Source organism: Sorex araneus, chromosome 11, assembly GCF_027595985.1.
Source record: "Sorex araneus isolate mSorAra2 chromosome 11, mSorAra2.pri, whole genome shotgun sequence".
Lineage (NCBI taxonomy): Eukaryota > Metazoa > Chordata > Mammalia > Eulipotyphla > Soricidae > Sorex > Sorex araneus.
In genome coordinates this window covers 14,671,463-14,694,765 of record NC_073312.1, presented here as the reverse complement: position 1 = coordinate 14,694,765, position 23,303 = coordinate 14,671,463, and the positions used below count along the sequence as shown (strand labels likewise).

The following is a 23,303-nucleotide window of genomic DNA, read 5'->3' as shown; positions in this document are numbered from 1 at the left end:
TTTTGGGGGTCACACCCAGTGTTGCTCAGGAGTTACTCCTGGCTCTGTACTCAGGAATTACTCCTGGCAGTGCTTGGAGAACCATAGGGGATGCCAGGGATTAAACCCAGGTTGGCCACGTGCAAGGCAAATGCCCTACCCCTGTGCTATCACTCCAGCCCCCCAAATATGCATTTTTAGTCTATCCTTTAGGTTAAGACTTTTGTGGTTGGTATGGCATTGACCCTCATTTCCTGGGGAAATAAATTGGGAAGTAAAAGGAAGGAAGAGGTCTTGCAAATCCTCACCAGTTCACTTCATGGTCTACTCACTAAATTTTCTTTGTGAGAAGAATTTCCAACCCAAAGTCTTAACACCCTCCTTTTCCCTGCGTGGGTAAATCTGGATCCATTCCAACTTTAAAGTAAAGTACTGCCTGATCATTTTCTTGAGATTAAGATTTGAGGTGGGAAATGGAGCATCTGAAACAGTAGATTTAAAAGTGGAAGTGCTCTGTTTAGAGGGTGTCCAAGAACGACCAGAATTTTCAGGGGGTAATTACTGTTCAATATACAGTTCACTACATAGAACAATTAAAATGTACCATTGTATTTGTTCTTTAAGTAAGTTTATATAACATATTTACCTGGACTATATCATATGCAAATGAGAGTTTGAATATCCAATCCATTTCATCTGAGTTTCTCAAAACATCCTGAAAAATATTTATTCAAAAAAAACAGTTGTCACTCAATTTGAAGTGAGGCTTTGATTTGATTTTGACTAGAAGTAATACAATTGAGAAGGGAAATCTTCCTGTCACTGGAATCAACACTGATAATGTCACATAGGCTTAAGCTGTACAAACACATTCTTGTTGTCAATTTAAAGTGGATGGTTATATACTCTGGAAAGGATAGCCCTGAAATACAATTCACAAGCAATTGTGACATCAAAGATAAATTTAAAAAAAACTCAGTTCCGTTTAGAACAAGAGAAACCAGACATTTGGCAACTCTGCCATTGCATGGATTCTCTTCAGGACGCTCAACATGATCCTTCCATTCTTGCAAATAGACATCAGAGGAGCTGTCCTTGAGTAATTAAGCAGAAGCATTGACAGGGTTCTCTATTAGCTAATCAAGACTGGGAAGCTAGTCGCGGTTGGGAAGCTAGTCGCGGTTTTTTGCTTACCTTAAGACTCCCCTTTTTGCAATACTGAGTGACAATGCATATGTTGGGTGGCTCAAGGCAAACACCCAAGAAGTGAACAATGTTTTCGTGCCTTAGTTCATACATCTGAAACAATAATGGTAATAATCATTTACAGATCGAGGCTGTCTTCTGTGCTAGGATAAGGCTACATGCTTGACAATTTTTTAGTTCATTCTCACAAAAACCCTTTGCTATGGCTGATCCCATTTTAATGATGAAGAAATTTAAATGCTTAAAAGGAAAAGTCACAAGCTTATGGTGCATTAGTGGTGGACCTGACAGGTAAAGTCAGGCGGTCTGACTCCATCAAGTAAAACAGGAGAATAATCGAAGTCTAGCCTTAGCTGCAGGGATTAGCTGAAAGCAAACATGATAAAGAGGCCTCCCTGGTTCCCAAAAGTTATGAGTGTTGATACCAACATGAGGTCCATGGCAGGTCGTGGGTTGGGGGAAGGAAGTCAGACACCATAACCCTCACGATCTCCAAGGAATGAATTCCAGGGAGCCCTCGGGGGCATAAGGGATGAAGAGGCAGCATTAAGGCCATGAGGAAATAGAGAAAAGCAGATGTAGGAGACAACTCAGGTTTCAGGTGCCCAAGCCAAGTGGAAGGGTGTGACACCTAATGTCTGGGCTGTCGGGGGCCAGGGTGGTGGACCAAATTAAGGGAAGCAGGCTCCAAACTTGATCCTTTGGAGTTGGGGATACTACACATTGGTGATGAAGGGGGTTTGGCAGAGCAGGGGCAGCAAATAGCTGGGCTGCATCTACCAGGGCAGGCTGGCAGGAGGCTCACCAGCCGGATTTCCTGTAGCACTGACGGCTTCCTAGCCCAGGCTTCTGCTTGATCACCGACATAGCGAATGGCCACGTGCCTGCCCTGGAAGCAGAGACAAAGGGGAATGTTCTTAATGTGGAATGATCCAGAAAAAACATTACTCAGAAGAAGCCAACAAGAGGAGCAGGAGGACCTCTCAGGGCTGAAGCAATAGTCCAGCGGTTAGGGCGTTTGCTTTGCACTTGGTTGACTCGGGTTCAATCTCTTGCATCCCATATGGTTCCCCAAGCACCACCAGGAGTAAATCCTGAATAATTCCTGAGCAGATCCAGGAGAAACCCCTGAGCATCATTGGGTGTTACCCAAAAAAGAAAAAAAAATGCATCTCTCAAAGGGATGGTGACACTTCCCAGTTCAGCCCTTACGCAGGTTACATGCGGGTACTTAACACAGAAGGCCTCATTTGCCTAGGAACTATGCTGTCTTTGCTCTTTTGTAACTACCTTCTTTCACTTAGCATAGCAATGTTGAGATCCATCTGTGCTATTTCATATCAGTGGTTGATTCTTTTCAAAGTTGAGTATTATTACTTAAAAACCTGGCAACGAACAGGCATGATCCCCAAGACTAATTAGACAAGCGTGGACTTTAGACCAAGCAAAATGAAGTTTCTGAAAGTAGATTGGGGAGGTAGTAGGGAGCTGTGTGTCCTTTGCTAATGAGTGTGTACATGTCATACAGAGAGCAAAGTACAGTGCTTGCCTTGCATGCAACCAACCTGGGTTTGATCCTCAGCACCACATACGGTCTCCTGAGCATCCTGGGAGTTCTCCCTGAGTGCAGAGCCAGGAGTAAGCCCTGAACTCTGCCACATGTGCTCCCCCTCTCTCTTCCTCTCTCTCTCTCTCTCTCTCTCTCTCTCTCTCTCTCTCTCTCTTATACACACACACACACACACACACGTGCGCACACACGCACACACACACAAACTGTAAAAAAAAATCAAGACAGAATACACAGGATTTCCAGTAATTAGGTTCGAGAGAGGGAAGGGGAAACACATTTGGAAGTAGTAGTAAGTCTGAATTCAGAAACGACATCTGCACTTGTATGTTCATTGCAACACTGTTCACAACCCAGAATCTGGAAACAACCTGAGTGTCTGAGAACAGATGACTAGTTAAAGAAAGAAACTATGGTACATCTACACGATGGAATACTATATATTCCAAAAAAATTAAGTCATGAAATTCACTTATAAATGGATGGACATGGAGAGTATTATGCTGAGTGAAATGAGTCAGAAGGAAAGGTACAGACATAGAATGACTGCACTCATTTGTGGGATATTAAATAAAAAACATAGTGTGAGACTAACACCCAAGGACAGGCTGGTGAGGTGTGGTGGGGGGCCAGGGGGGATGAGTGGTGGGAGGGATACTGAGATATTGGTGGTGGGAAATGTACACTGGTGGAGGGATGGATGTTGAAACACTGTATGACTGAAACCTGATCATGAAAACTTTGAAAATGTGTATCTCATGGTGATTCAATAAAAAAAAATTAAATTAAATAAGTATGAATTACTGGAGCTTCTGTGTTCTAAATAGGTAGTTGACCAATAAATAGTTTCTGTGGAATGGTGTTCCTTCACTGTCACTGTCACTGTCATCCCTTTGCTCATCGATTTGCTCGAGGAGGAACCAGTAATGTCTCCATTGTGAGACTTGTTACTGTTTTTGGCATATTGAATACGGCACGGGTAGCTTGCCAGGTTCTTCCGTGCGAGCGAGATACTCTTGGTAGCTTGCCAGGCTCTCCAAGAGGGGCGGAGGAACCGAACTGGGGTCAGCCGCGTGCAAGGCAAACACCCTACCGCTGTGCTATCTCTCCAGCCCAACTTTCCTCATCCCAGACTTTCTGACTACTTGCACTTACTGAAGCCCCCTGGGGAAGGGAAATTATGTGAAGGAAAAATTTAATTTCTCCCCAGTCATCCACATCCCAGGGAAGAGTGGCAGAAAACTTCAAGCAGAGAAAGAATTGCTTCTTGCTTTCCATAAGGTTTAGCACATATTGGAGTCGAGTTCTCCCTTTGCAAGTGAATTTAATTTTTAAAATATTAACTTGGGTTTTCAAATTATAAAAAGCTCTTGGGCTTTTATCATTTTTAACATTCTAAGGACCACCGATTGCACGCCATATAAGTACCGGTGGTCCTTAGAATGTTAAAAATGATAAAAGCCCAAGAGCTTTTTATAATTTGAAAACCCAAGTTAATATTTTAAAAATTAAATTCACTTGCAAAGGGAGAACTCGGCTCCAATATGTGCTAAACCTAATGGAAAGCAAGAAGCAATTCTTTCTCTGCTTGAAGTTTTCTGCCACTCTTCCCTGGGATGTGGATGACTGGGGAGAAATTAAATTTTTCCTTCACATAATTTCCCTTCCCCAGGGGGCCTCAGTAAGTGCAAGTAGTAGAATGTCTGGGATGAGGAAAGGTAGGCAGGAATGTGCTGGAGACTTTACAAAGCTGCCACCTGTTATGGTGCAAAAGCACTGGCCCCCACAGCTGAGTCATCTGAGCCCAAATGCTGAGGATAAAATCAAATAATCCATGCTTGAGGGCTGTCCATATCTACTATGGTCTACTATGGTAGCTGCTAGTCCTGAGGGCACTTCATATTGAAGTGAATTCATAGTACATGTGAAGTGAATACATGGTACATGAAATTTAATACTGAATTCATAGTACATGAAATTTAAAATTAAAAAATTTAAAATTTAAAAAGTCAGTGTGCCAGTCCTATTAATGGTGCAGAGAGAGAGGCCACTATATTAGACAGTGAGATAGGCATCGCTTCCCTCCATGAAAAAATCCTATTGGGTAAAACTAAATTATCATACCTGGAAGCTAGCCTAAGAATCACCTGGGAGTTTAATAGAGAAAATGCGAATCTCAGGGTCACACAGCTCACGCCTATCTGCATTTTAACAAGGACCCCAAGAGATTCACATGCACCGTGAAGGTTGAGAAACACCAGACTGGAGTCAGAAGATTACCTTGGCTCTGCCTTGGAGAATGTCCCCACCATTTAGAACGCTCGCCTGACAGAAAGGTACAACACAGAACAAGAAGACTCGAAGAACTCCACGCCCCCACCTTGCCCGCACAAGTACCTGGTAAAGTGCGACTGGGGCATAAAAGAGTCCGTTCCCGGGCTGGCTCCTGAGTAAGGAGGAGATGTTGGCAGAAACCGTCACACTGCACGAGTTACTGGGGTTCCCTCTCGACACAGGCGTGCCTCCTGGGGATGGCTGTCGGACAAGACACAAGGGGAGGCCCTTAAGTCTGTCTGTGTACACGAGAGACTATGCGTGTGCAAAAGAAGAGAGCTTCCATAACTACGAACCAGTGGGGAGAGCAGGCAAGTGAACCGCACCTCTGAGCCCAGCATCATATGCTGTCTCCTGTGCTGCCCCCAAACCCCACAAAAAATCCTACAAAAAAAAAAAAAGACAAAAAAACAGAAACCTTATTAGCTACGTTTGAGAAAGGAGATGGGGAAACACATTTTGGAAGGTTGACCGGTAGTAGTAAATATAGACTTCTGGATTCCATTTCTAAATAGGTAGTCGACCATAATAAACAGGTGTGTAGAATGGCAGTCCTTAAGTTGGTAAGAATGGTTAACAGCCCAAGAGGTTGTGGCCTGAGCCCAGCACACCAGCCTCCTGCCCTTGGACCTCTAAGAATCAGGTGGGGGTTAGAGTGTGTGTATGAGGTTGTTTCTGGCGCTAAGCAAGGTCACACCTGATGTGCTATCCTTTGAGGGTGCCCAGCCATGTTGCCTCCTTTTCTGCACTCGAGGGGTATCCCCAATACCCAGAGAATAACCGAGAACAAGGAACTCCAGCTGTCCAGTAGAGTCTTGCCTGGTAGAAACCAGGAAGGTGGGACCAAACCAAAAAATCTGGAAGCTTTGGTGGGAGAGGAAAGTGGAAGAGTTGGGAGCAGAATCCAGCCCACCACTCAAAAAAGAGTCAGGGGCCAAAGCAATAGTACAGTGGGCACGGTATTTGCCTCGCATGCAATCAACCCTGGTTCAATCCCCAGCATCCCCTATGGTCCCCCAAGCACCACCAGAATGCAGAGCCAGGAGTAACCGCTGAGCATTGCCAGGTGTGGCCCCCAAACCAAAAAATAATAACAATTTTATAACAAATAATAAATTTTAATTTTTTTAAAAAGTCATCTTATGATTAACAACTTTGTAAATTATAGTGTTTAATTTTTTGAATGGAGAGAAAAAAGTTATAACTTATTTCTTGAATAAACAGTATATGAAAAAATACTATTAAAGGGAACTTAATAGCCCAAACAGCAATTTTTAAAATAAAGCCAACAAAAGAGACAAAATATCTGCATTCCTCAGCTTTCAAATTGACCTAAGTGCCTAACTGAACACACTTGGGGAAAAAAGCAACAATATTCTAGAACATTTTCTTTTTGCCTTGACATCATTAAGAAACATATTTGTTCCATTGCATAGTCTGACCCAATGGTAGTTCTATGTATCTTGCTATTGTTTTCATATCTTGGGCAGCATTTATTCCTAGCAAGTAAAATCTGAAGTTCTAAAATGGCTGATTTCACATAAAATTTATGTCAGTGGTGCGTCCTTAACTCACTGAGACAAAAGTAAAATTCCCTTCTCTCTTTTCTCCCCAGGAGCCAAGATTTCTTCGTAGTCAAAGTATAGAATTTTAAGTCCATGTTTTTATTCTCAGCAGCACGTCACACTAACATTTCTGGTAAAGCAAACTCTCCAGAAGAATCCATATATGCCAAGATCATACTGTTTCATATCAATAACAAAAATCAAACAATGGGAAAAGAGAAAAGAAAAGAAAGAGTTCGAAATTTCGAGCTCAAAAATGTATGAGACAGGGACCAGAGCGATAGCACAGTGGGTAGGGCATTTGCCTTGCACATGCCCGACCTGGGTTCAATCCCCGGCATCCCACATGGTCCACCGAGCACCGCCAGGAGTAATTCCTGAATGCAGAGCCAGGAGTAATCCCTGAGCATCGCTGGGTGTGACCCAAAAAAGCAAAAAAAAAAAAAAAAAAAGTATGAGACAATCAAGGCAGCAGTTTTGGAAATGGTGCAAACCTGTTCCTTAGAATGAATAAGGTCATCACCCCGTACCTCTTCACCCTGTACCTCACTCCTGGCCCTGGGTGCCCACACCTTGGCCTCCCTATGTATGGTATAGCCCATTTCTGCTCCCATGGCCCCCACTAACAAGCTCACTCTCCCCCAAAGTCAACTCTCTGATGCCTTCGGTTTGCAAAAATAGCCACAAGGCTCTGCCTCATCTGGACACACGTTGGGGAACCTTCGTGTCTCTTGGAAGGCACCTCCCTTGTGACATACCCCCAGAGCTAGGCTCAGTGCTGACCAGCAGCATATGACTGATGAGCAAACGGACCTTCCGTGTTAACCCTTCACAGTCAAGGCCTAAAAGTGGTATTGAAAATAAGAGTGTTCTGCTTTGACATTTGCTAGATGCAGGGGTTCTCAGGTGCATGGGTGACAGAGCCAAAGGGAACTTTAGAGACCCCTTGACATTTGGCATTCCTAGAGGGCTTCAGCCGGAAGCGGAGATCGGGGGCTCAGGATGCTCAGACAGCGCTCACTCTCTCAAGGAGTCTCCCCAAAGCTCTCGGACAAGGTCCACGAGCGAGAGAGACCAGCAGGAAGCAGGAGCCCAAAGACCAGAGGGGGGATGGGGTGAGGGGGCACTCACCTTGCTCTGGGGCAGGACAGTGATGTCCTCATAGTTGATTTGCCACCACGTGTCTTTCTTTTGCTGCAGCAGCTTTTGCTTCTGCATCCGTGAGAGGAGAGCTCTGAGGACTGCTCCCAGGACGGCAAGCAGGAGGGAGGTTGTGAGAAGCGCAGCCGCCAGGCCTGGAGGGCAGAGACAAGCCTCCCTGGAGCTGGAGTGAGCTCAGTGCAAGAAGGAGGTGGGGGGCAGGCAGGGAGGTGCCATTTAGGAGACCCTGATCTGTTCTGATGCACCTCCCAGGAATCCCACCCTTCCTCTGGTTCCCATGGTAACTGCACTCACCAAGCCTTTTAGATAGAAACTTGCATCAGAGAGAAACACAAACGGTTAACTTCTCATGAAACAGGTTCCAGGCTCTGACTGTAGTGACAGGCCATCAAAGTCCTAGCAATGGGCATCTAACGTCCAACTACCCTGCCCGAACCCCAGACTCTGTCAGCCTCCTTTGAAAGGAGCCCCTGGACCCCCGATCTCAGAAGCCAGGTTTCCCGAAGGCAGTTTCCCACAAGGAGGCAGGCAGGGTTGGTGAATACTCAGCAACATGGGGAGACCTTTGGGGTTACAAATAGGGGTACCAGAGGCTGGAGCGATAGCACAGCGGGTAGGGTATTTGCCTTGCCTGCGGCGTACCCGGGTTCAACTCCCAGCATCGTATATGCTCCCCCGAGCACAGCCAGGAGTAATTCCTGAGTGCAGAGCCCTGAGCATCGCTGGGTGTGACCCAAAGAGAAAAAAAAAAAAGCAAATAGGGGTACCAGTGGTATCTAATGGGAGAGGTCTGAGATGTTTCTAGGCACTCTAAGCATAGACACGTAAATACACACACACACACACACACACACACACACACACACACACACACACAGATTGTTTGGTCCACATCACTGATTCAGCCACAGCCGAGAAGCCCTACTGCATGCAGAGCGCCCTCTCTGAGCTTCCCAGATGGGGTTGTACCTGACCTGTGAAAGTGGGAGCCTTTTCACAGAGTTCACTGGCCGATCCACAGCTGGATCTGTCTTCAGGAAGGGGGCCGGGCTGGCGAGTAATACGGGAGAAATTCCTCACGGATCTTGGCGGAGAAGAGAGATCATTAAAAGGCAGCACCTGCTGGGTAAGCACTGCCTCTCTCCCTGGGGCCAGCCCTGAGGCGGCAGCCTCGGCGACACACAGGTCATTGCAAATCGCCAGGGCTTTGGTCTCTCCATTCGAACTTCTGCTGATCCATCCAATTTCCCCACCTCACTTAAGACTCTTGAAAGCCCAACTTCAGCTCATCTAATCCATGGGAGAGCAGTCACTTTTCCTTTCCTGCCTAGACTAGCTGATTTTTTTTTTATCCAAGTCAGTTTGATTTAAAGATGATGTGTCCGTCCTCCAGTGTCACTGAAATTTTCACCCACATTGGATACAGACAAATTTTATGATGAGCACCTTGGCATTTCACGGACCCAATTATCTCCCCTACATGAGTGCCTGTTCCTTGAATGTCGAGGCCCTACTTTGCTGTGATTATTTCCTCAACCCACTTCTGTTGGTCAATTAAAATTCAGTAAGGGTAGGAAAAAAATACCAGTCTAATCATTCTGGCCGGGGCAGAGGGGAGGTAGAAATAGAACATTTTAGTTTTGCTTTATCATTGCGGTAGAGTTAACAGTGGAAAAATAATTTTTGTTTTCAGAGAATTTGGGGGTTTGGGGAAATCTAGTCCAGACCCCAGGTCCTGTCTCTATCTGATTTTGAGTTGGGCTGCCTGGGGGAGTCTGTTTCATTGGTTTTGAACCCCACCCTGCAGGGACAGGATCCTCTATCCCCTTCTCTGGGACCTGAGTCTTTTTTGAGACCAGGGAGCAAAGGGACTGGCTGGGCTGGACCATCAGAAGAGGTCAGAAGAGGTCTCTGTCCCTGAGGAAGTACCAGGAGTGGGTGCTGCCTTCTAAGCTGTGAGCCCCACCCACCACAAGGGAGAGATGGTGTTAAAGGTGCAGAGCTGAACTTGTTGAGCTCCAGACAAGAGGTGAAGAGTTATCATGCTAAGTGAAAGGAGCCAGAAAGAGAGGGACGGACACAGGAGGACTGCATTCACTTGTGGAATATAAAATAACATAATAGGAGACTGACACCCATGGACAGTAGACACAAGGGCCAGGAATACTGCCCCATGGTTGGAAGTCTGTCTCATGAGCCGGGGGAGAAGGCAGCTGGAAGAGAGAAGGGATCACTAAGTCAGTGATGGTTGGAGGGATTATTCGGGATGGGAGATGTGTGCTGAAAGTAGATAAAGAACCAAACATGTTAGCCTCTCAGTATCTGTATTGCAAACCATAATGCCAAAAGTAGAGAGAGAGTATGGGGGAAAATGTCTGCCATAGAGGCAGAGGGAGGGTTGGAAAGGGGGTGTATACTGGGGACATTGGTGGTAGGGAATGTGCACTGGTAGAGGGATGCGTGTTTGATCATTGTATGACTGAAACTCAAACTGATGTTTTTGATAGCTTTGTAACTGCATCTCATGGAGATTCAATTTAAAAAAAAAAAAAGATGGATTCCAGGAACCAGATCCCGTTCGGGCCTCCCAGGAGAGCCTCTCTGCACCCTCTCTGCCCAGATCTCCTCCTCTAAGCCACTTAAACTAATAGACATCACCCTTCAGGACCTGATGACTTTCTGGCGGCTGTCATAGTGAAGGAAAGGAAGAAAACGAGACCCGTTTCCAGATGCCTGCAGGGCATAGACGGAGTAATCCATGTGCCTGGCTCCCTGGGCATCCAGTGCCACAGGCCCCGTGGCCCCTGCAAGAGGAGAGATGGAACACAATAAACCTGGCCCCAGTGCCAGCTGCTGACTCTCGGTGGCAGACTCTCCTGCCAGGGGCCACCCAGAGTCATCTGCGGTCACTGCCATCGTTAGGAGGATCAGACAGAGGTCAAGGGCAAGAACAAAACAAGAAGAGAGTTTAAAAGAGGGGCTGAAGGGCCACTTGGAAAAGCCAGGGGTGTCCTATTAAGCCCACGGAGGGGTAGTCCAGCCTAGGGCAGAGCCACGGGGAGAGAACAGCGACTAAGGTGCTGGGCTTGCTCAGGGCCAAGGCAGGTCCACCCTCTGTACCCCATAAGGACTCCCGCCAGCAGTGACTCCTGAGCACAGAACCACGAATAAACCCCGAGAACACTTGGGTAGGGCTCAAAAGAACAAAACCAAAAATAATAATACATAAATTAAAAGTTAAGGGGAGGGAGGGCGGGGCTCTCCTCAGACTCAGGCTCTGCTAGTCTAGAATCACGGGGATGGGCGTTCAGGACGGGGACGATCACGGGAAGTGAGTGAGACCCCAGGGTGCAGGTGGCGTATGCTGGAGCTTGCTTCCAGAGGATTCCACTCCTCGGGCAACCGGAGCTGAGGCCCGGGCGGGCGCTGACTCACGCCAATCGCCACTTAGGAAGGAGAATTTCCAGCAGATACAGGATTCTGTTCCTCTCTCCAGAAGGGCCCTTTGCTGCTCAGAGCCCCGTGGTCAGAGGGAGCACTGAGTTCAGGCGGTCCGGCCGGCGTGAGCCACTCACCCCGCAGCGCTGTCCCACTGGAGCCCTTCAGGACGCTGACCACGAGTCGCCCGTCTCTGAAATCCCCTCCAGCCCCGGCCACCTGCCTCACGGCCTGGGCGTAGAGCAGCACTGCGTCGTGGAGGTAGGCTGAGGAAGGGCTCACCTGCAGGAGAGAGCACGGCAGGGCGGGGCCCTCTCCGTCCCTCCATCCTCCCATAGTGGGCCAGGTGTGTGTTCCAGCCCTCCCCTCCCCTCCCCCCTGCAGCGCCCTCACGAGCTCCCTGAGGCTGGCTCTTAGGCCCCCTTTTCCCACTTGGCTCGCCCACCCATTCTTCGTAGGTGTGTGTGTGTGTATGGGAAGGGGGGTGTGGCCTTTGAGGGCAGCAAGTCCCGTGACCTCGCTAACCCCCAGCTCCGCGGTCATCATAAAATGCAGGGATAAAAATGCAGGGACCTGGTGGGTGGAGGAGAGTGAAATGAGGCAGAATAAAGCTCCTCCCACAGGGCGAGTCAGCAGGAACTCGGCCTTTCATGCATATTCTCGTCTATTTATTGAGTCAACAGAACAAATCCAAGGGCCTTCACAGAGCTTAGCTCTGTCCTCCTTACAGAACACGGTTCCAAGCCCACACATAGAGTTGGCTCTCCAGCTGCTCATTGATCACCTCTCCTGTGTGGGGGCGGGGCTGGGGTCCACGTCTGACTGTCCCGTTCTGAAGAGAATGCCCCACTGCCAGGGGCCTGCATCGCCCGTGCTTTATGCTTAGAATAACTCCAGGAACAAGTGCAGCTCTAGACAGGGGGTCTCTCTAGAAACATCTCTGTGGGGACCAGCCCTCCAGCCCCCATGGGTCAGCCCCTACAGCGGTGACCGCTGACAAATCAGTTGGCTCCTGCCGGTCTCCTCCCTGTGTCCAGCCCCCTGCTTGCTGTCACCTGTCCTGGGCCTGCAGCTCCAACAGCTTTCTTTCCTCTGGCTCCCGGTCCTGGCCCCCTTTCTGCAGCCACATGACGCTTAGCACCTGTCCCAAGCAGGTGAAGACCCTGAGGTGTGGGGAAATCAAACATTTCCCTTCAAGGACTCAGGGCTCTACTCCGAAGACCAGGTGTCCTCTCTATCCATCATCTTTGTCCTCTGGGGTGCTGACACCACAAGAGAGCGTTCACACACTCTGTAGCTGGGGCTGCGGAAGATGGGGCATGAGTGCCTGTCACAGAAATACTTCATCATGCTATTCTGCAGCTTTCATTGAGACTATATTGGCAACACGTGCATAGAATGGGCTTCTGCTGTTCTTCGGAAAGGCGGGCTGAATTCATTGCAGCTGGGAGGAAGTGGGGGTGGGAAGGAAGTGAAGGGGGGAGATTTGGAAGCCGAGCAGAAAGAGTCATGGGCGGGGGGGGGGCAAGGATGGGAAAGGGGAGGGGCTCAGCCTCAGACCTGCTCCTCTGTGGTAATGGAGCTGTGGAAGGGTGGCTGCCTCAGTGCTTGGTAGACTTGTTTCCAGAAGCTTCCATAACTAGGGTCTTCTCTGTAGGTGCTGAGGGCGATGAGAAACACAGACTCATAGACCTTGGGGAAGTGCCTCATTGTCTCGCTTGTCAACATCGCCTTCCAGAAATTGTCCTACAAAGCGAAGAATGCACAGGGCCATTCTGTAAGAGCCAAACTACACGGGAGCCCTCCAGAGCCAGTGACAGGTTTGCCACCCACCTGCTGGGCCTCAGACACACAGTGACTCCCAGAGGCCCCGCGGTCTAGTGGGCATGGAAGCCTTAGGAAGAAGCCAGATGGGGCCAGAGCGATAGTACAGCAGGTAGGGTATTTGCCTTGCACACGCCCGACCCAGGTTCCATCCCCAGTAACCCAAGTGGTCCCCTGAGCACCACCAGGAGTAATTCTTGAGTTCAGAGATAGGAGGAACCCTTGAGCATCGCCAGGTGTGATAAACACTCCCCCCCGCCCCCCGCCGCCAAAAAAAAAATTTAAAAAGAAGGAGCCAGGAAACAAAACAAAACAAAAAAAACTGCTTGGGACATCAAGTTTTTTTTTTCTTTTTCTCTAGTATGTTTTACTTTTTCTCCCTGTTCCAAGAGTCAAACCCAGGTTCTCATGTATGAACAGCATGAGCTTTACTCCTGAGCCATATCCGTGATCCCAAACAGCTGACTGTTTTCACAGTCATTGGCACAAAGCTTCAAAAATTTATGACTATTGATTCTTGGTCTTCTGCTTAAGGCATTAAAAACATGTCACTGTCGTGGTTATATGACTAGTGGTGCAAGTGGTACCCGCTCATTTTATGTAGGTCTGTGAAAGAGAGTTAGACCATTCCCAATTGCCCTACTTTCCCTCCTCTCCTCTCTGAGAGGTTTCCAAGTAGTCAGGTATAAAAGGAGACATAAGGAGGGGGAGGGGGACCACAGGGGAGGTAAGTGTGGGTGCATTTTATATAAATATAATAATGCTATTGGAGCAATAGCACAGCAGGTAGGGCATTTGCCTTGCATGTGGCCGACCCAGGTTCGATTCCTCCGTGCCTCTCCGAGAGCCCGGTAAGCTACCGAGAGTATCCCGCCTGCACAGCAGAGCCTGGCAAGCTGCCCTGGCATATTCGATATGTCAAAAACAGTAACAACAAGTCTCACAATGGAGGCGTTACTGGTGCTCACTCAAGCAAATCAATGAACAATGGGATGACAGTGACAATCCAACATTGGCAACACTTTTATAGGTTTCTTTTTTAAAGTAACAACTGCTTTGTTGGATCGTGTGTTCTATTCCAGTGGATAGTCTTTCTGCTGCTAAGAACAGATTTCGATCACTGAAGCTGGAGAAGAAACAAGTGAGGGTTCGCTGAGTTTTCCCGTCAAGACCCCATCCAGGTTTTCTCTTCCCCTCTGCCTGAATGCAGAGCTGAGAGGTGATGAGAAAGGGGTAGGTGGGAGTGAAAAGGAAGGCAGGAGAATCATCTGGAAAGTTTGTCGTGTGTTTAAAATTCCAGCTGGCCCCAGGAAATCTAAGACATTTCAAGCAACTGAAATACTTCTGTGATAAAGATAAACTAAATCTAGAACAGTGATACAAATTCTTCTTCCCTTTACTCCATTTTGGCTTCTTACAATCCTATCAAAAAACAATCTCCTTTAATAAAAATAAAACCTCTAGAAAAAGTATACAGTGCGGGGCTGCAGCGATAGCACAGTGGGTAGGGCATTTGCCTTGCACCCGGCCAACCCTGGTTCAATTCCCAGCATCCCATATGGTCCCCCCCCAACCCCCTGTGCCTGGGTGTGACCCAAAAAACAAACAAACAAAAAAAAGTATACAGTGTGTTCAGAGCTAAATACAAGTGGCAACATTTGGAACCTGCTGGTTTTATATGGTGCACAAAGTAAGGCCAATCCACCCCCTCCCCCGTCTCACACACACACACACACACACACCCACACACCCACACACACACACACACACACACACACACACAAGGTGGAATGCTAGTGCTCCAACATAGGCCTTGAAACAAATTGTTTCCCCATGCAAGATGCAGAGTCTAAGTTTCCTCATCTGTGAAATGAGGAAAATAACTGTCTTCCCCATACAGTGGTATCAGCAGAAATGAGACCAAGTGCCCACCTTGGGGCTTGGCAGCCCCATAAACTCACCAGGACCTAGAGTTGCTGAGAACTAGGGTCAGTTCCCGAGTCCCCAAAACTTGGTGTGGAAAACAAGGGAAGCCCCAAGAGCTCTGGGAACTTGGGTAAGGCACCCTATATCCTGAGCCCCCCAGTTTCCCTGGGATGCTGAAACACTATGATACCTGCAGGACTGCGGGAAATCCCAGCGCAGTGGCGCAGGTAATTCATGCGTGGAACATCCACCTTACAGGACCCTTGGACGCCCCATGCAGTGAAACAGGTCAAACGTGCTCGCCATTCCCAATGCGGCTATGTGCGACCTCCTAGCATTCCTGGCAGTACGGGAAGAGCCCAGAGACCTGAGAACTGACTTATTGACCCCCCGCCCCCGATGATGCTCTCTCTCCAGGCCTTGGTGAGGTCTCACCAAGGGCGGTGGTGAGGAAGTAAAATACCCCTGTGTTTCAGAGTCCTTTGGGGTTGTCTCGGTACCTGATGAAAAGGACAGTTCTTCCACAGATCAGTCCAGACAGCCAGACACCAAGGCCAGCTAATTCACTTCAAGGCCTGGCTCACTGATCATTCTCTGTGCGGGAAAGCTCTACATAGGTTCCTGTCGATCACTGTGTTTTGTTTTTTTTTTCTCAGCTCTTTGGGTCACACCCAGCAATGCTCAGGGGTTACTCCTGGCTGTGCACTCAGGAATTACTCCTGGTGGTGCTCAGGAGATCGAACCTGGGTTAGCCATGTGCAAGGCAAATGTCCTCCCTCTAGACTAGCTCTCTGGCTCTGATTATTGTGTTCTGATTTTAAGATGAGGGCACCAGCCTCCCAGGGCCTCAGTGGTGTCCACTGAGCTGTTCTGCCCCAAAGCAAGTGCTCCGGCCTTTCACCTCTAACTGGGTCACCCAAGAGGAGTAATTGGCACCCACCTCCCACTGCTGCAGAACGATGAAGACAAAATCTCCTGCACTGAGTCCCAGATTCTCCGCAGCCAGCAGAATAATCTTGGCATCCTCTGAGGTGCAGATTAAGATGATAACTATAAGAAGATCAAACACGGTCAGCTGATCGAGCATGCACGCTCACACGCACATATATGCACACACTCACAAACTTTGTGAGACCTGGCCTGAAGCCACTCCAAAGAAGACATGACCCTTTCCTTTCCTTGAGTGTGTTTTAGGAGCTGGTCATGCTTCTCTATATCCGGAGTGTGGCTGCTTGAACTAAGACAGCAATATATAAACGGGTAGAATCTGCCCTATGGATGGACCGTCTCCCCCACAGTTCTCTCACAAAGCACAAGTGGGAAAAGTTTGAGATCACTTCTGTGCAGCATGTTATTGACTCAGACAACAGATTGGTTTGTGACCCCTCAGGCGCACATCAGCTAGGCATCTGCAGAGGACATGGCATCTGACTTTCTGAGTCAGGATAGGGAAGGAAACAGGAGTTGGCCTTCATACGTTCCCATCCATCCATACCCAAGGGCATTCATTATGAGGACTCATAAAATGATTTACTGGTGGTGGTGGGAGTGTGGCTATTGGGCTAATACCTGGCAGTGTTCAAGGGCTATCCCTGGCTCTGTGCTCAGGGATCACTCTTAGAAGGATGTGGGGACCCATATTTGGTGCCAGTGATCAAGATCTCAACACTTGTCCAAGGCAAGTGTTCTATCTGCTGTATTATTGCTCTGACCCCAAGTTCTTTGTACTTTTAATCTGCTTTTTCTAGTTGTCTCAAATACAAGTCACATAAGACTTTTTCCTACTTACCCCTGGCAACTGATGACATGTTCCTGAGATTCTCTTGAAGGAGGGCTGGATCATTGCTGGTGTATCTTATGCGGGCGGTGATGGTGAAATGGTCTTTGAGTTCATTCTCCACAGCCTGCCACAACTCATCCACTCCATTCCAGGCAGAAACCCCACCAGGACCTCCAAACATTCCAATGTGTCCCCAGCCTAGGTGCTGGAGACTTTTCTGGAGCACCTCCGCAATGGCATGCCTAGGTGGCACAAGTTTCACATAGGTGTCATACAAGAACTCATTCTCCAGTTTTGCTGTTTGTCCAACAAAATCAAACATGGGGATGTTCCATTCTGAGGCCAGCAAACCAATAACCTTGAAGGGAACCCAAACACAAAAGCAAGTGTTTCACTGCTGGGAATATATCCCAGAGAGGCAAAAAAGTATAATCGAAACAACATCTGCACATTTATGTTCATCGCAGCACTGTTTACAATAGCCAGAATCTGGAAAAAACCTGAATGCCCCAGAATGAATGACTGGTTGAGGAAACTTTGGTACATCTATACAATGGAATACTATGCAGCTGTTAGAAAAAAGGAGGTCATGAATTTTGTATTTAAGTAGATCGGCATGAAAAGTTTCATGCTGAGTGAAATGAGTCAGAAAGAGAGAGACAGACATAGAAAGATTGCACTCATCTATGGTATATAGAATAACAGAGTGGGAGACTAACACCCAAGAACTATAAAAATAAATACCAGGAGGTTGACTCCATGGCTTGGAGGCTGGCCTCACATTCTGGGGAAAGGGCAACTCAGAGAAGGGATCACCAACTATAATGTAGTCGAAGGCCATGCAGGGGAAGGGAGTTGCGGGCTGAATGAGGGCTAGAGACTGAGCACAGTGGCCACTCAACACTTTTATTGCAGGCCGTAGCAGCTAAATAGAGAGAACAGAATGGAATGCCCTGCCACAGTGGCAGGGAGGGGTGGTGGGGAGATGGGATTGGGAAGGGTGGGAGGGATGCTGGGTTTACTGGTGGTGGAGAATGGGCACTGGTGAAGGGATGGGTTCCCGAACTTTGTATGAGGGAAGTATAAGCACAAAAGTGTATAAATCTGTAACTGTACCCTTACAGTGATTCACTAATTAAAAATAAATAAATTTTTAAAAAAATTTTTAAAAAGTAAGTGTTTCTATTTTTGAGATCATGAGCATTCAAGTCTCATTGTAATGTACCTGCATAATATTTAAGTTCAGTGAGTCTGTGGGTCATACTGGACCCGCTTCTTTCAAATAGAATATTGATATGAATGTCTTGGATCCATCATGAGGATGCCAGATGTCAGAGGAAACAATCACATTAGGAAGCATGTATTGACTTCTCCTAAGCACTCAATTAAAAGCTGTCGTTAGAGTATTTCTGTGAAGTCAGTATTATCACCACCCACATTTTATTCAAAAAACAAAGGTAGGAGTATAGAACTTACCAAGCTAATAATGGTGAATCAAGATGTTAATTGAGGCAGTAGGTCCCCAGAGCAACATCCTTATTGCTACCACTCATCTTTCAAACTTTATTTGGTCCTTATTCACCTCTCTCTCTCTCTCTCTCTCTCTCTCTCTCTCTCTCTCTCTCTCTCTCTCTCTCTCTCTCTCTCTCTCTCAAGTCTACTATTGTAGGGGTACTTGGGGGTTTGGGCCATACCTTGTGCTCAGGGATTACTTCTGGATCTGTGCTTAGGGATCACTCCAGACAGTGCTCAGGGTGCCAGGGATCAAAAAAGAGTTACTCTCAAGTAAGGCAAGTGTCTTAACCCTGTACTTTCTCTTCAGTCCCAATCATTTCTAAGAGATTCTGAAGTTCTTGCTCTTAAAAGAGATAATGGTCTATGATAGGAACTAAAATATAATAACTTTAGCATTAAGTATACCATTTAGTAATCCTAGACAATAGATTTATAGAACTTTAGGGAGAATTAAAATCCCTTCTGGGGCTGGAGCAGTAGTACAGTGGGTAGGGCGCTTACCTTGCACGTGGCCGATCCAGGTTTGATTCCCAGCATCCCATATGGTTCCCTGAGCACCTGAGCATTGCTGGGTGTGACCCAAGAAGAAAAAAAAAATAAAGAAAGAAAGAAAGAAAGAAAGAAAGAAAGAAAGAAAGAAAGAAAGAAAGAAAGAAAGAAAGAAAGAAAGAAAGAAAGAAAGAAAGAAAGAAAGAAAGAAAGAATAGAAAAGAAAAAAATCCCTTCTGATCTGTAAATTGGGGACATAGAAGATGAAAGGTCCCCATGATACTTGAGCTTCGACTCTGAAGGATGGATAGACTTTGAAAATTTGAATAGCTAAAAACATATCAAATGGGGGATTTGAAAAGAGACCAAGATGCAAATTCAAGTGAGTAAGTGAGAACTTAGCTCTCCAGCACCAAGAAAAGTACTGCAGTATTGAATGTAATTCAAGGTGTCCCTTCCACCCTAGGACACCCATGTGCATGAACAAAGTGACTCCCACTAATGTTACAAATGCCAGCCAGTCCTTTTTTCCCCACTTTCTAGCCTTGGTTTACTGCAATCAAACTTACTTCCTCTTTCCCCTCTTCTACCACTCCTAAATGATGTGTTAAAAAACACCAATGAAAACCAACACCAATGAATCACATTTTCTATTTAAAAGTCAGAATTCATTTTCGTTTTCTCTGAGCCTTACGACTCAACTTGAATAATATGAAAACAGTGCAATAGCCTTGGATCCCAACAATCAATAGAACTCACTGAAGAACTTGTGAGTTCCTTCACGATGATTTCCTAGAAAGAAAATGTTAACTCTTCTAATTACATGATCTATTTATCCCTGAAGACCTACGGTTCTTATTTATAATAATGCTTGTCGAAAGATTATTCAAATCTGTCCCATTATCTTTGAGATCACCTGGTCCACTGGAAACTCAAACAAAGTTTCTAGAAGAAGGCTGGGTACTCTACCTCTAGAGCTTCCGGGCATGGGGGTCCAAATAGAGCAGAAATCTGTTCTCGTTGGACCTGCTTGGTGAAAATAGCAAGCAATTCCTTGGCGCTGCAGGCTGAATTAGTGTACGTGAACTCCCAGCTGAAGTTTCCCGGGACCTCTGGCTGCGAGTTGATCTTGTCCAGAGCAATCTGGAGACCTGCACCCAGCCTTTGCACACTGAAAGGATGAGAGATGTTCCAGGGGGCCTGGAAGCCCACCGTGACACGAGTCGCCTCAAGCCAAGCCAGGAGCATGCTAGCAAAGAGCATGAGAACTCGTTTTGGGTGGGTGGCATGGCATTTGCACCCCAAACAGAGTCCTGCTGGGCATTGGGCCTCAGCGCTTGCCCGGGGAGCCATGGACGTGCCAACTGCTGCAGAATCTGAGCAGCGAAGCCTGACTACCCATGCCCAGACCCGCAGCTTCAGTGTTAGCGCAGAGTTCCCCAAGGACGGCAACTTGCTCTCCAGGCCACGCCATTAATTAACCCAAGCCTCCCCCTTTCCGTCTTTCTTAACGTAGCTAGAAGCAGCTGTTTTGCAGACAGAAGTTAGGGCAGGAAACCAGACTCTGGTTGTTGATCCAGCAACACTCCCCAACCCAGTCAAACACCACAGGCCTGAGTAAGTCACATAGTGCACATCCCCCGCCCTGGTCCAGGTCCCTTTCAACACATTAAATCTGAGCCCCAGGGATGCTTCCAGGGCAGGCAGCTGGGCTGGGATTTTGATTCCATCACCTCTTGGCTTTTGAACTAGCACTGCTCCCATGGGTGTGTAACTGCATAAATGGAGGGAAAAACACAATGGGGTGTAGCCGGAAGTATAACAGGATTTATTCTGGAATAGGGAGCTCTGACTACTGACCTTTCTATGTATCTGTCTCACCGGCAATTGGGGTTCCAGGGAGAAGGTAGAACTGGACGGATACTGACACTTCCTCTTCCAGGGTTAGGCAAGGGCCTGACTGCAGCTGTGTGAAGGACAGGACAGGAAGCAGGACACACAATATTGTTACATACCAAGCACTCTTTCCATGTGAATAATGCCTTATTGGAACCCATCATGGGACACAGGCCCCTGGAAAATGGTTGCTATTTCATGTCCCAGGAGGCAGCGAGCAGCGTCAAACACGGGTATAAGGGCACCCATGCCTGCCTGTCCTGTATGGATGGAAGGGACTGGCCTCTCTTACTCATTCCAAATTGTGGATTTCAAATGAGCAGCTGCGGATCCTCCAAGCTGGCTCCTCTTTACTCTCTCATGACGGTTCAAAATACAGGTCCCAGGGCTTCATCCTGGAACTTTGATCAAATTTTTTATCGAAAGCTTTTGAAGTTCCAGCTTAGGTAATAGGGTTACAATAGTGTTCAAGTTTATGGTATTAAAGTACAAAGTTACTGCCCCGTTCCCCTCCCTCCACTGCTACCACCAAAGTCTCCATGACCCTCCAGCTCAGCCTCCGGGTCACCTCCAGGCCGGCCTTCCCTCCTGGGCTTGGTGCCTACCATTCCCTCCCTTGGCACCAGCTCAAGAGCCTCCACCAATGTTCTCATGTGACTTCCAGTCATCCTATTTGTTCCCCTTCCCCTCTATCCTAGTACTCATGGGTCTGTAAACAGCTTCTGGGTCTTATTATTGACTGATATTGTCTATATACTTGATTTGCTTCTCTATAAACCACGGATGAATGAGATCATCTTGTTTATGTCTGTTTGCCCTTACTAGATTAACAACTGATGTGTGAAGGGCAAATCAGATCTTTTTTTTTTTTCCCTTTCTTTCTTCCCCCCCCACCCCTTAGGCCATGATAAGGAGAACTAGCTAGGGAAAATAATTTAAAACCAATTTTCCCCCTATTTTGGGGTGGGGGGACGGAGAACTAAGTTAAGTATGGCTCATTTTGTGGGGAATTTACAGGGGAAAAAACCCATTGGGTCTTTGTGTTATGTATCAAATAAAGTATCAGAAGATTTCCATTTTTTCCCAAAGACATCTTACTTATTGAGCCCAGTTAATCTTGCATCCCAACTTAGTTTACTCGAGTCCTTTCAGCTTAGATATTTCACCATACGCCCAGGTGTCACCTCTTTGTCTTAGTCTCCTGTGATCCCATGGCTAGGGCAGAGTTTGCAGTCTCAAAAATTGGGTCTGGAGCGATAGCACAGAGGGTAGGGCATTTCCCTTCCACATGGCCAACCCGGGTTCAATTCCCAGCATCCCATATTGTACCCTGAGCACCTCCAGGAGTAATTCCTGAGTGCATGAGCCAGGAGTACGTGGCATCGCCGGGCGTGACCTAAAAGCAAAATAAATAAATAAATGAATAAATAAACCCATGAAAATGGTAAACTAGGGAGGTACTGTCCATTCCTTTACTATGTTTCTTTACATGTTATATATGAGTGAGATTATATGGCATGTGTCCTTTACCATCTGACTTACTTTGCTTAATATGACCATCTATTGTGCCATCCAAGTTGTAGCAAAGTTTCAACTATCCTTATAACCTTGTAAAAGTATTTTGTGTGTGTGTATAAACCACATCTGTTTTCATTTTTCTTTGTTTGGGGGCCATACCCACCTATCCTAAAGACTTACTCTTGGTTATAAGGTTAGGGATCACTTTTTGTAATGCTTGGGTGACTATATATGGTGCTCAAGGAATCAAACCCAGTAGGCCACATGTGAGGCAAGTGCCCTACCTACTGTCCTATTTCTTCAGCTCCCATATAACAATTTTTATATGGAGCAATAGCACAGCAGGTAGGGCATTTGCTTTGCACGCAGCCGACCTGGGTTCAATTCCTCCGCCCCTCTCGGAGAGCCCGGCAAGCTACTGAGAGTATCCTACCTGCACGGCAGAGCCTGGCAAGCTCCCCATGGTGTATTCAATATGCCAAAAACAATAACAACAAGTCTCACTATGGAGACATTACTGGTGCTTACTTGAGCAAATTGATGAACAATGGGGAAACAGTGCTACAGGTAGGTACTGTGAGGTCACATAATGAGGAGCACGAAGTAGCACACAAAAGGGTGAGTCAGCACTCAGGTAGGGCGTTCCAAGCTACTATTAGAAATGCCCCAGCGAGCACTGCATGTCTCTTCTTCCCTCTGATAAATAGCTCCTTTCAGTTTGTACTTGGCACTGGATCCCTTTTGGTGCTCACACATGACATTTTCTCTGAGAACCTCAGCCTGGCATCTTGTTCTTCAGTGGCACCTCACATCTGCCATTAGGCATGCAGACTTCTAATCATCAGGAGTATGTACATTCTTTACTTGGAGGGGCGGGGGCATGCCTAGCAGTGCTCAGGGGCCACTCCTGGCTCTACACTCAGGGATCACTCCTGGAGGTGCTGGGTAAGTTGATTATTGAACCTAGGCTCACCTGCAAGGCAAGTGTCCAACATGCTGTACTTTTCCCTCCTTGGCTATCTTTCACCCATGGTGGAAGTTCAAACTCACGTGTTCCAGATCTTATATTTGTTTCTCTCAATAAGGTCAGGCCACAGCTTTG

At 47.1% G+C, this 23,303-nt stretch overlaps 1 protein-coding gene across 1 annotated transcript in view; it reads right to left on the bottom strand.

Annotated features, from left to right (window-relative positions):
- Positions 1 to 20,140, bottom strand: part of LOC101538273 (guanylate cyclase 2G-like) — a 48,881-nt gene extending 28,741 nt beyond the window's left edge. Inside the window, exons 1-12 of the mRNA XM_055119163.1 lie at positions 19,757 to 20,140; positions 16,793 to 17,141; positions 15,944 to 16,053; positions 12,814 to 12,999; positions 11,391 to 11,535; positions 10,484 to 10,619; positions 8,785 to 8,899; positions 7,786 to 7,866; positions 5,153 to 5,290; positions 1,991 to 2,074; positions 1,174 to 1,278; positions 626 to 694 (exon numbers count right to left, since the gene is read on the bottom strand). Coding sequence (XP_054975138.1) covers positions 626 to 694; positions 1,174 to 1,278; positions 1,991 to 2,074; positions 5,153 to 5,290; positions 7,786 to 7,866; positions 8,785 to 8,899; positions 10,484 to 10,619; positions 11,391 to 11,535; positions 12,814 to 12,999; positions 15,944 to 16,053; positions 16,793 to 17,141; positions 19,757 to 20,140 — 1,902 coding nt within the window. The remainder of the gene's footprint in view (positions 1 to 625; positions 695 to 1,173; positions 1,279 to 1,990; positions 2,075 to 5,152; positions 5,291 to 7,785; positions 7,867 to 8,784; positions 8,900 to 10,483; positions 10,620 to 11,390; positions 11,536 to 12,813; positions 13,000 to 15,943; positions 16,054 to 16,792; positions 17,142 to 19,756) is intronic.
- Positions 20,141 to 23,303: the final 3,163 nt, after the last annotated feature.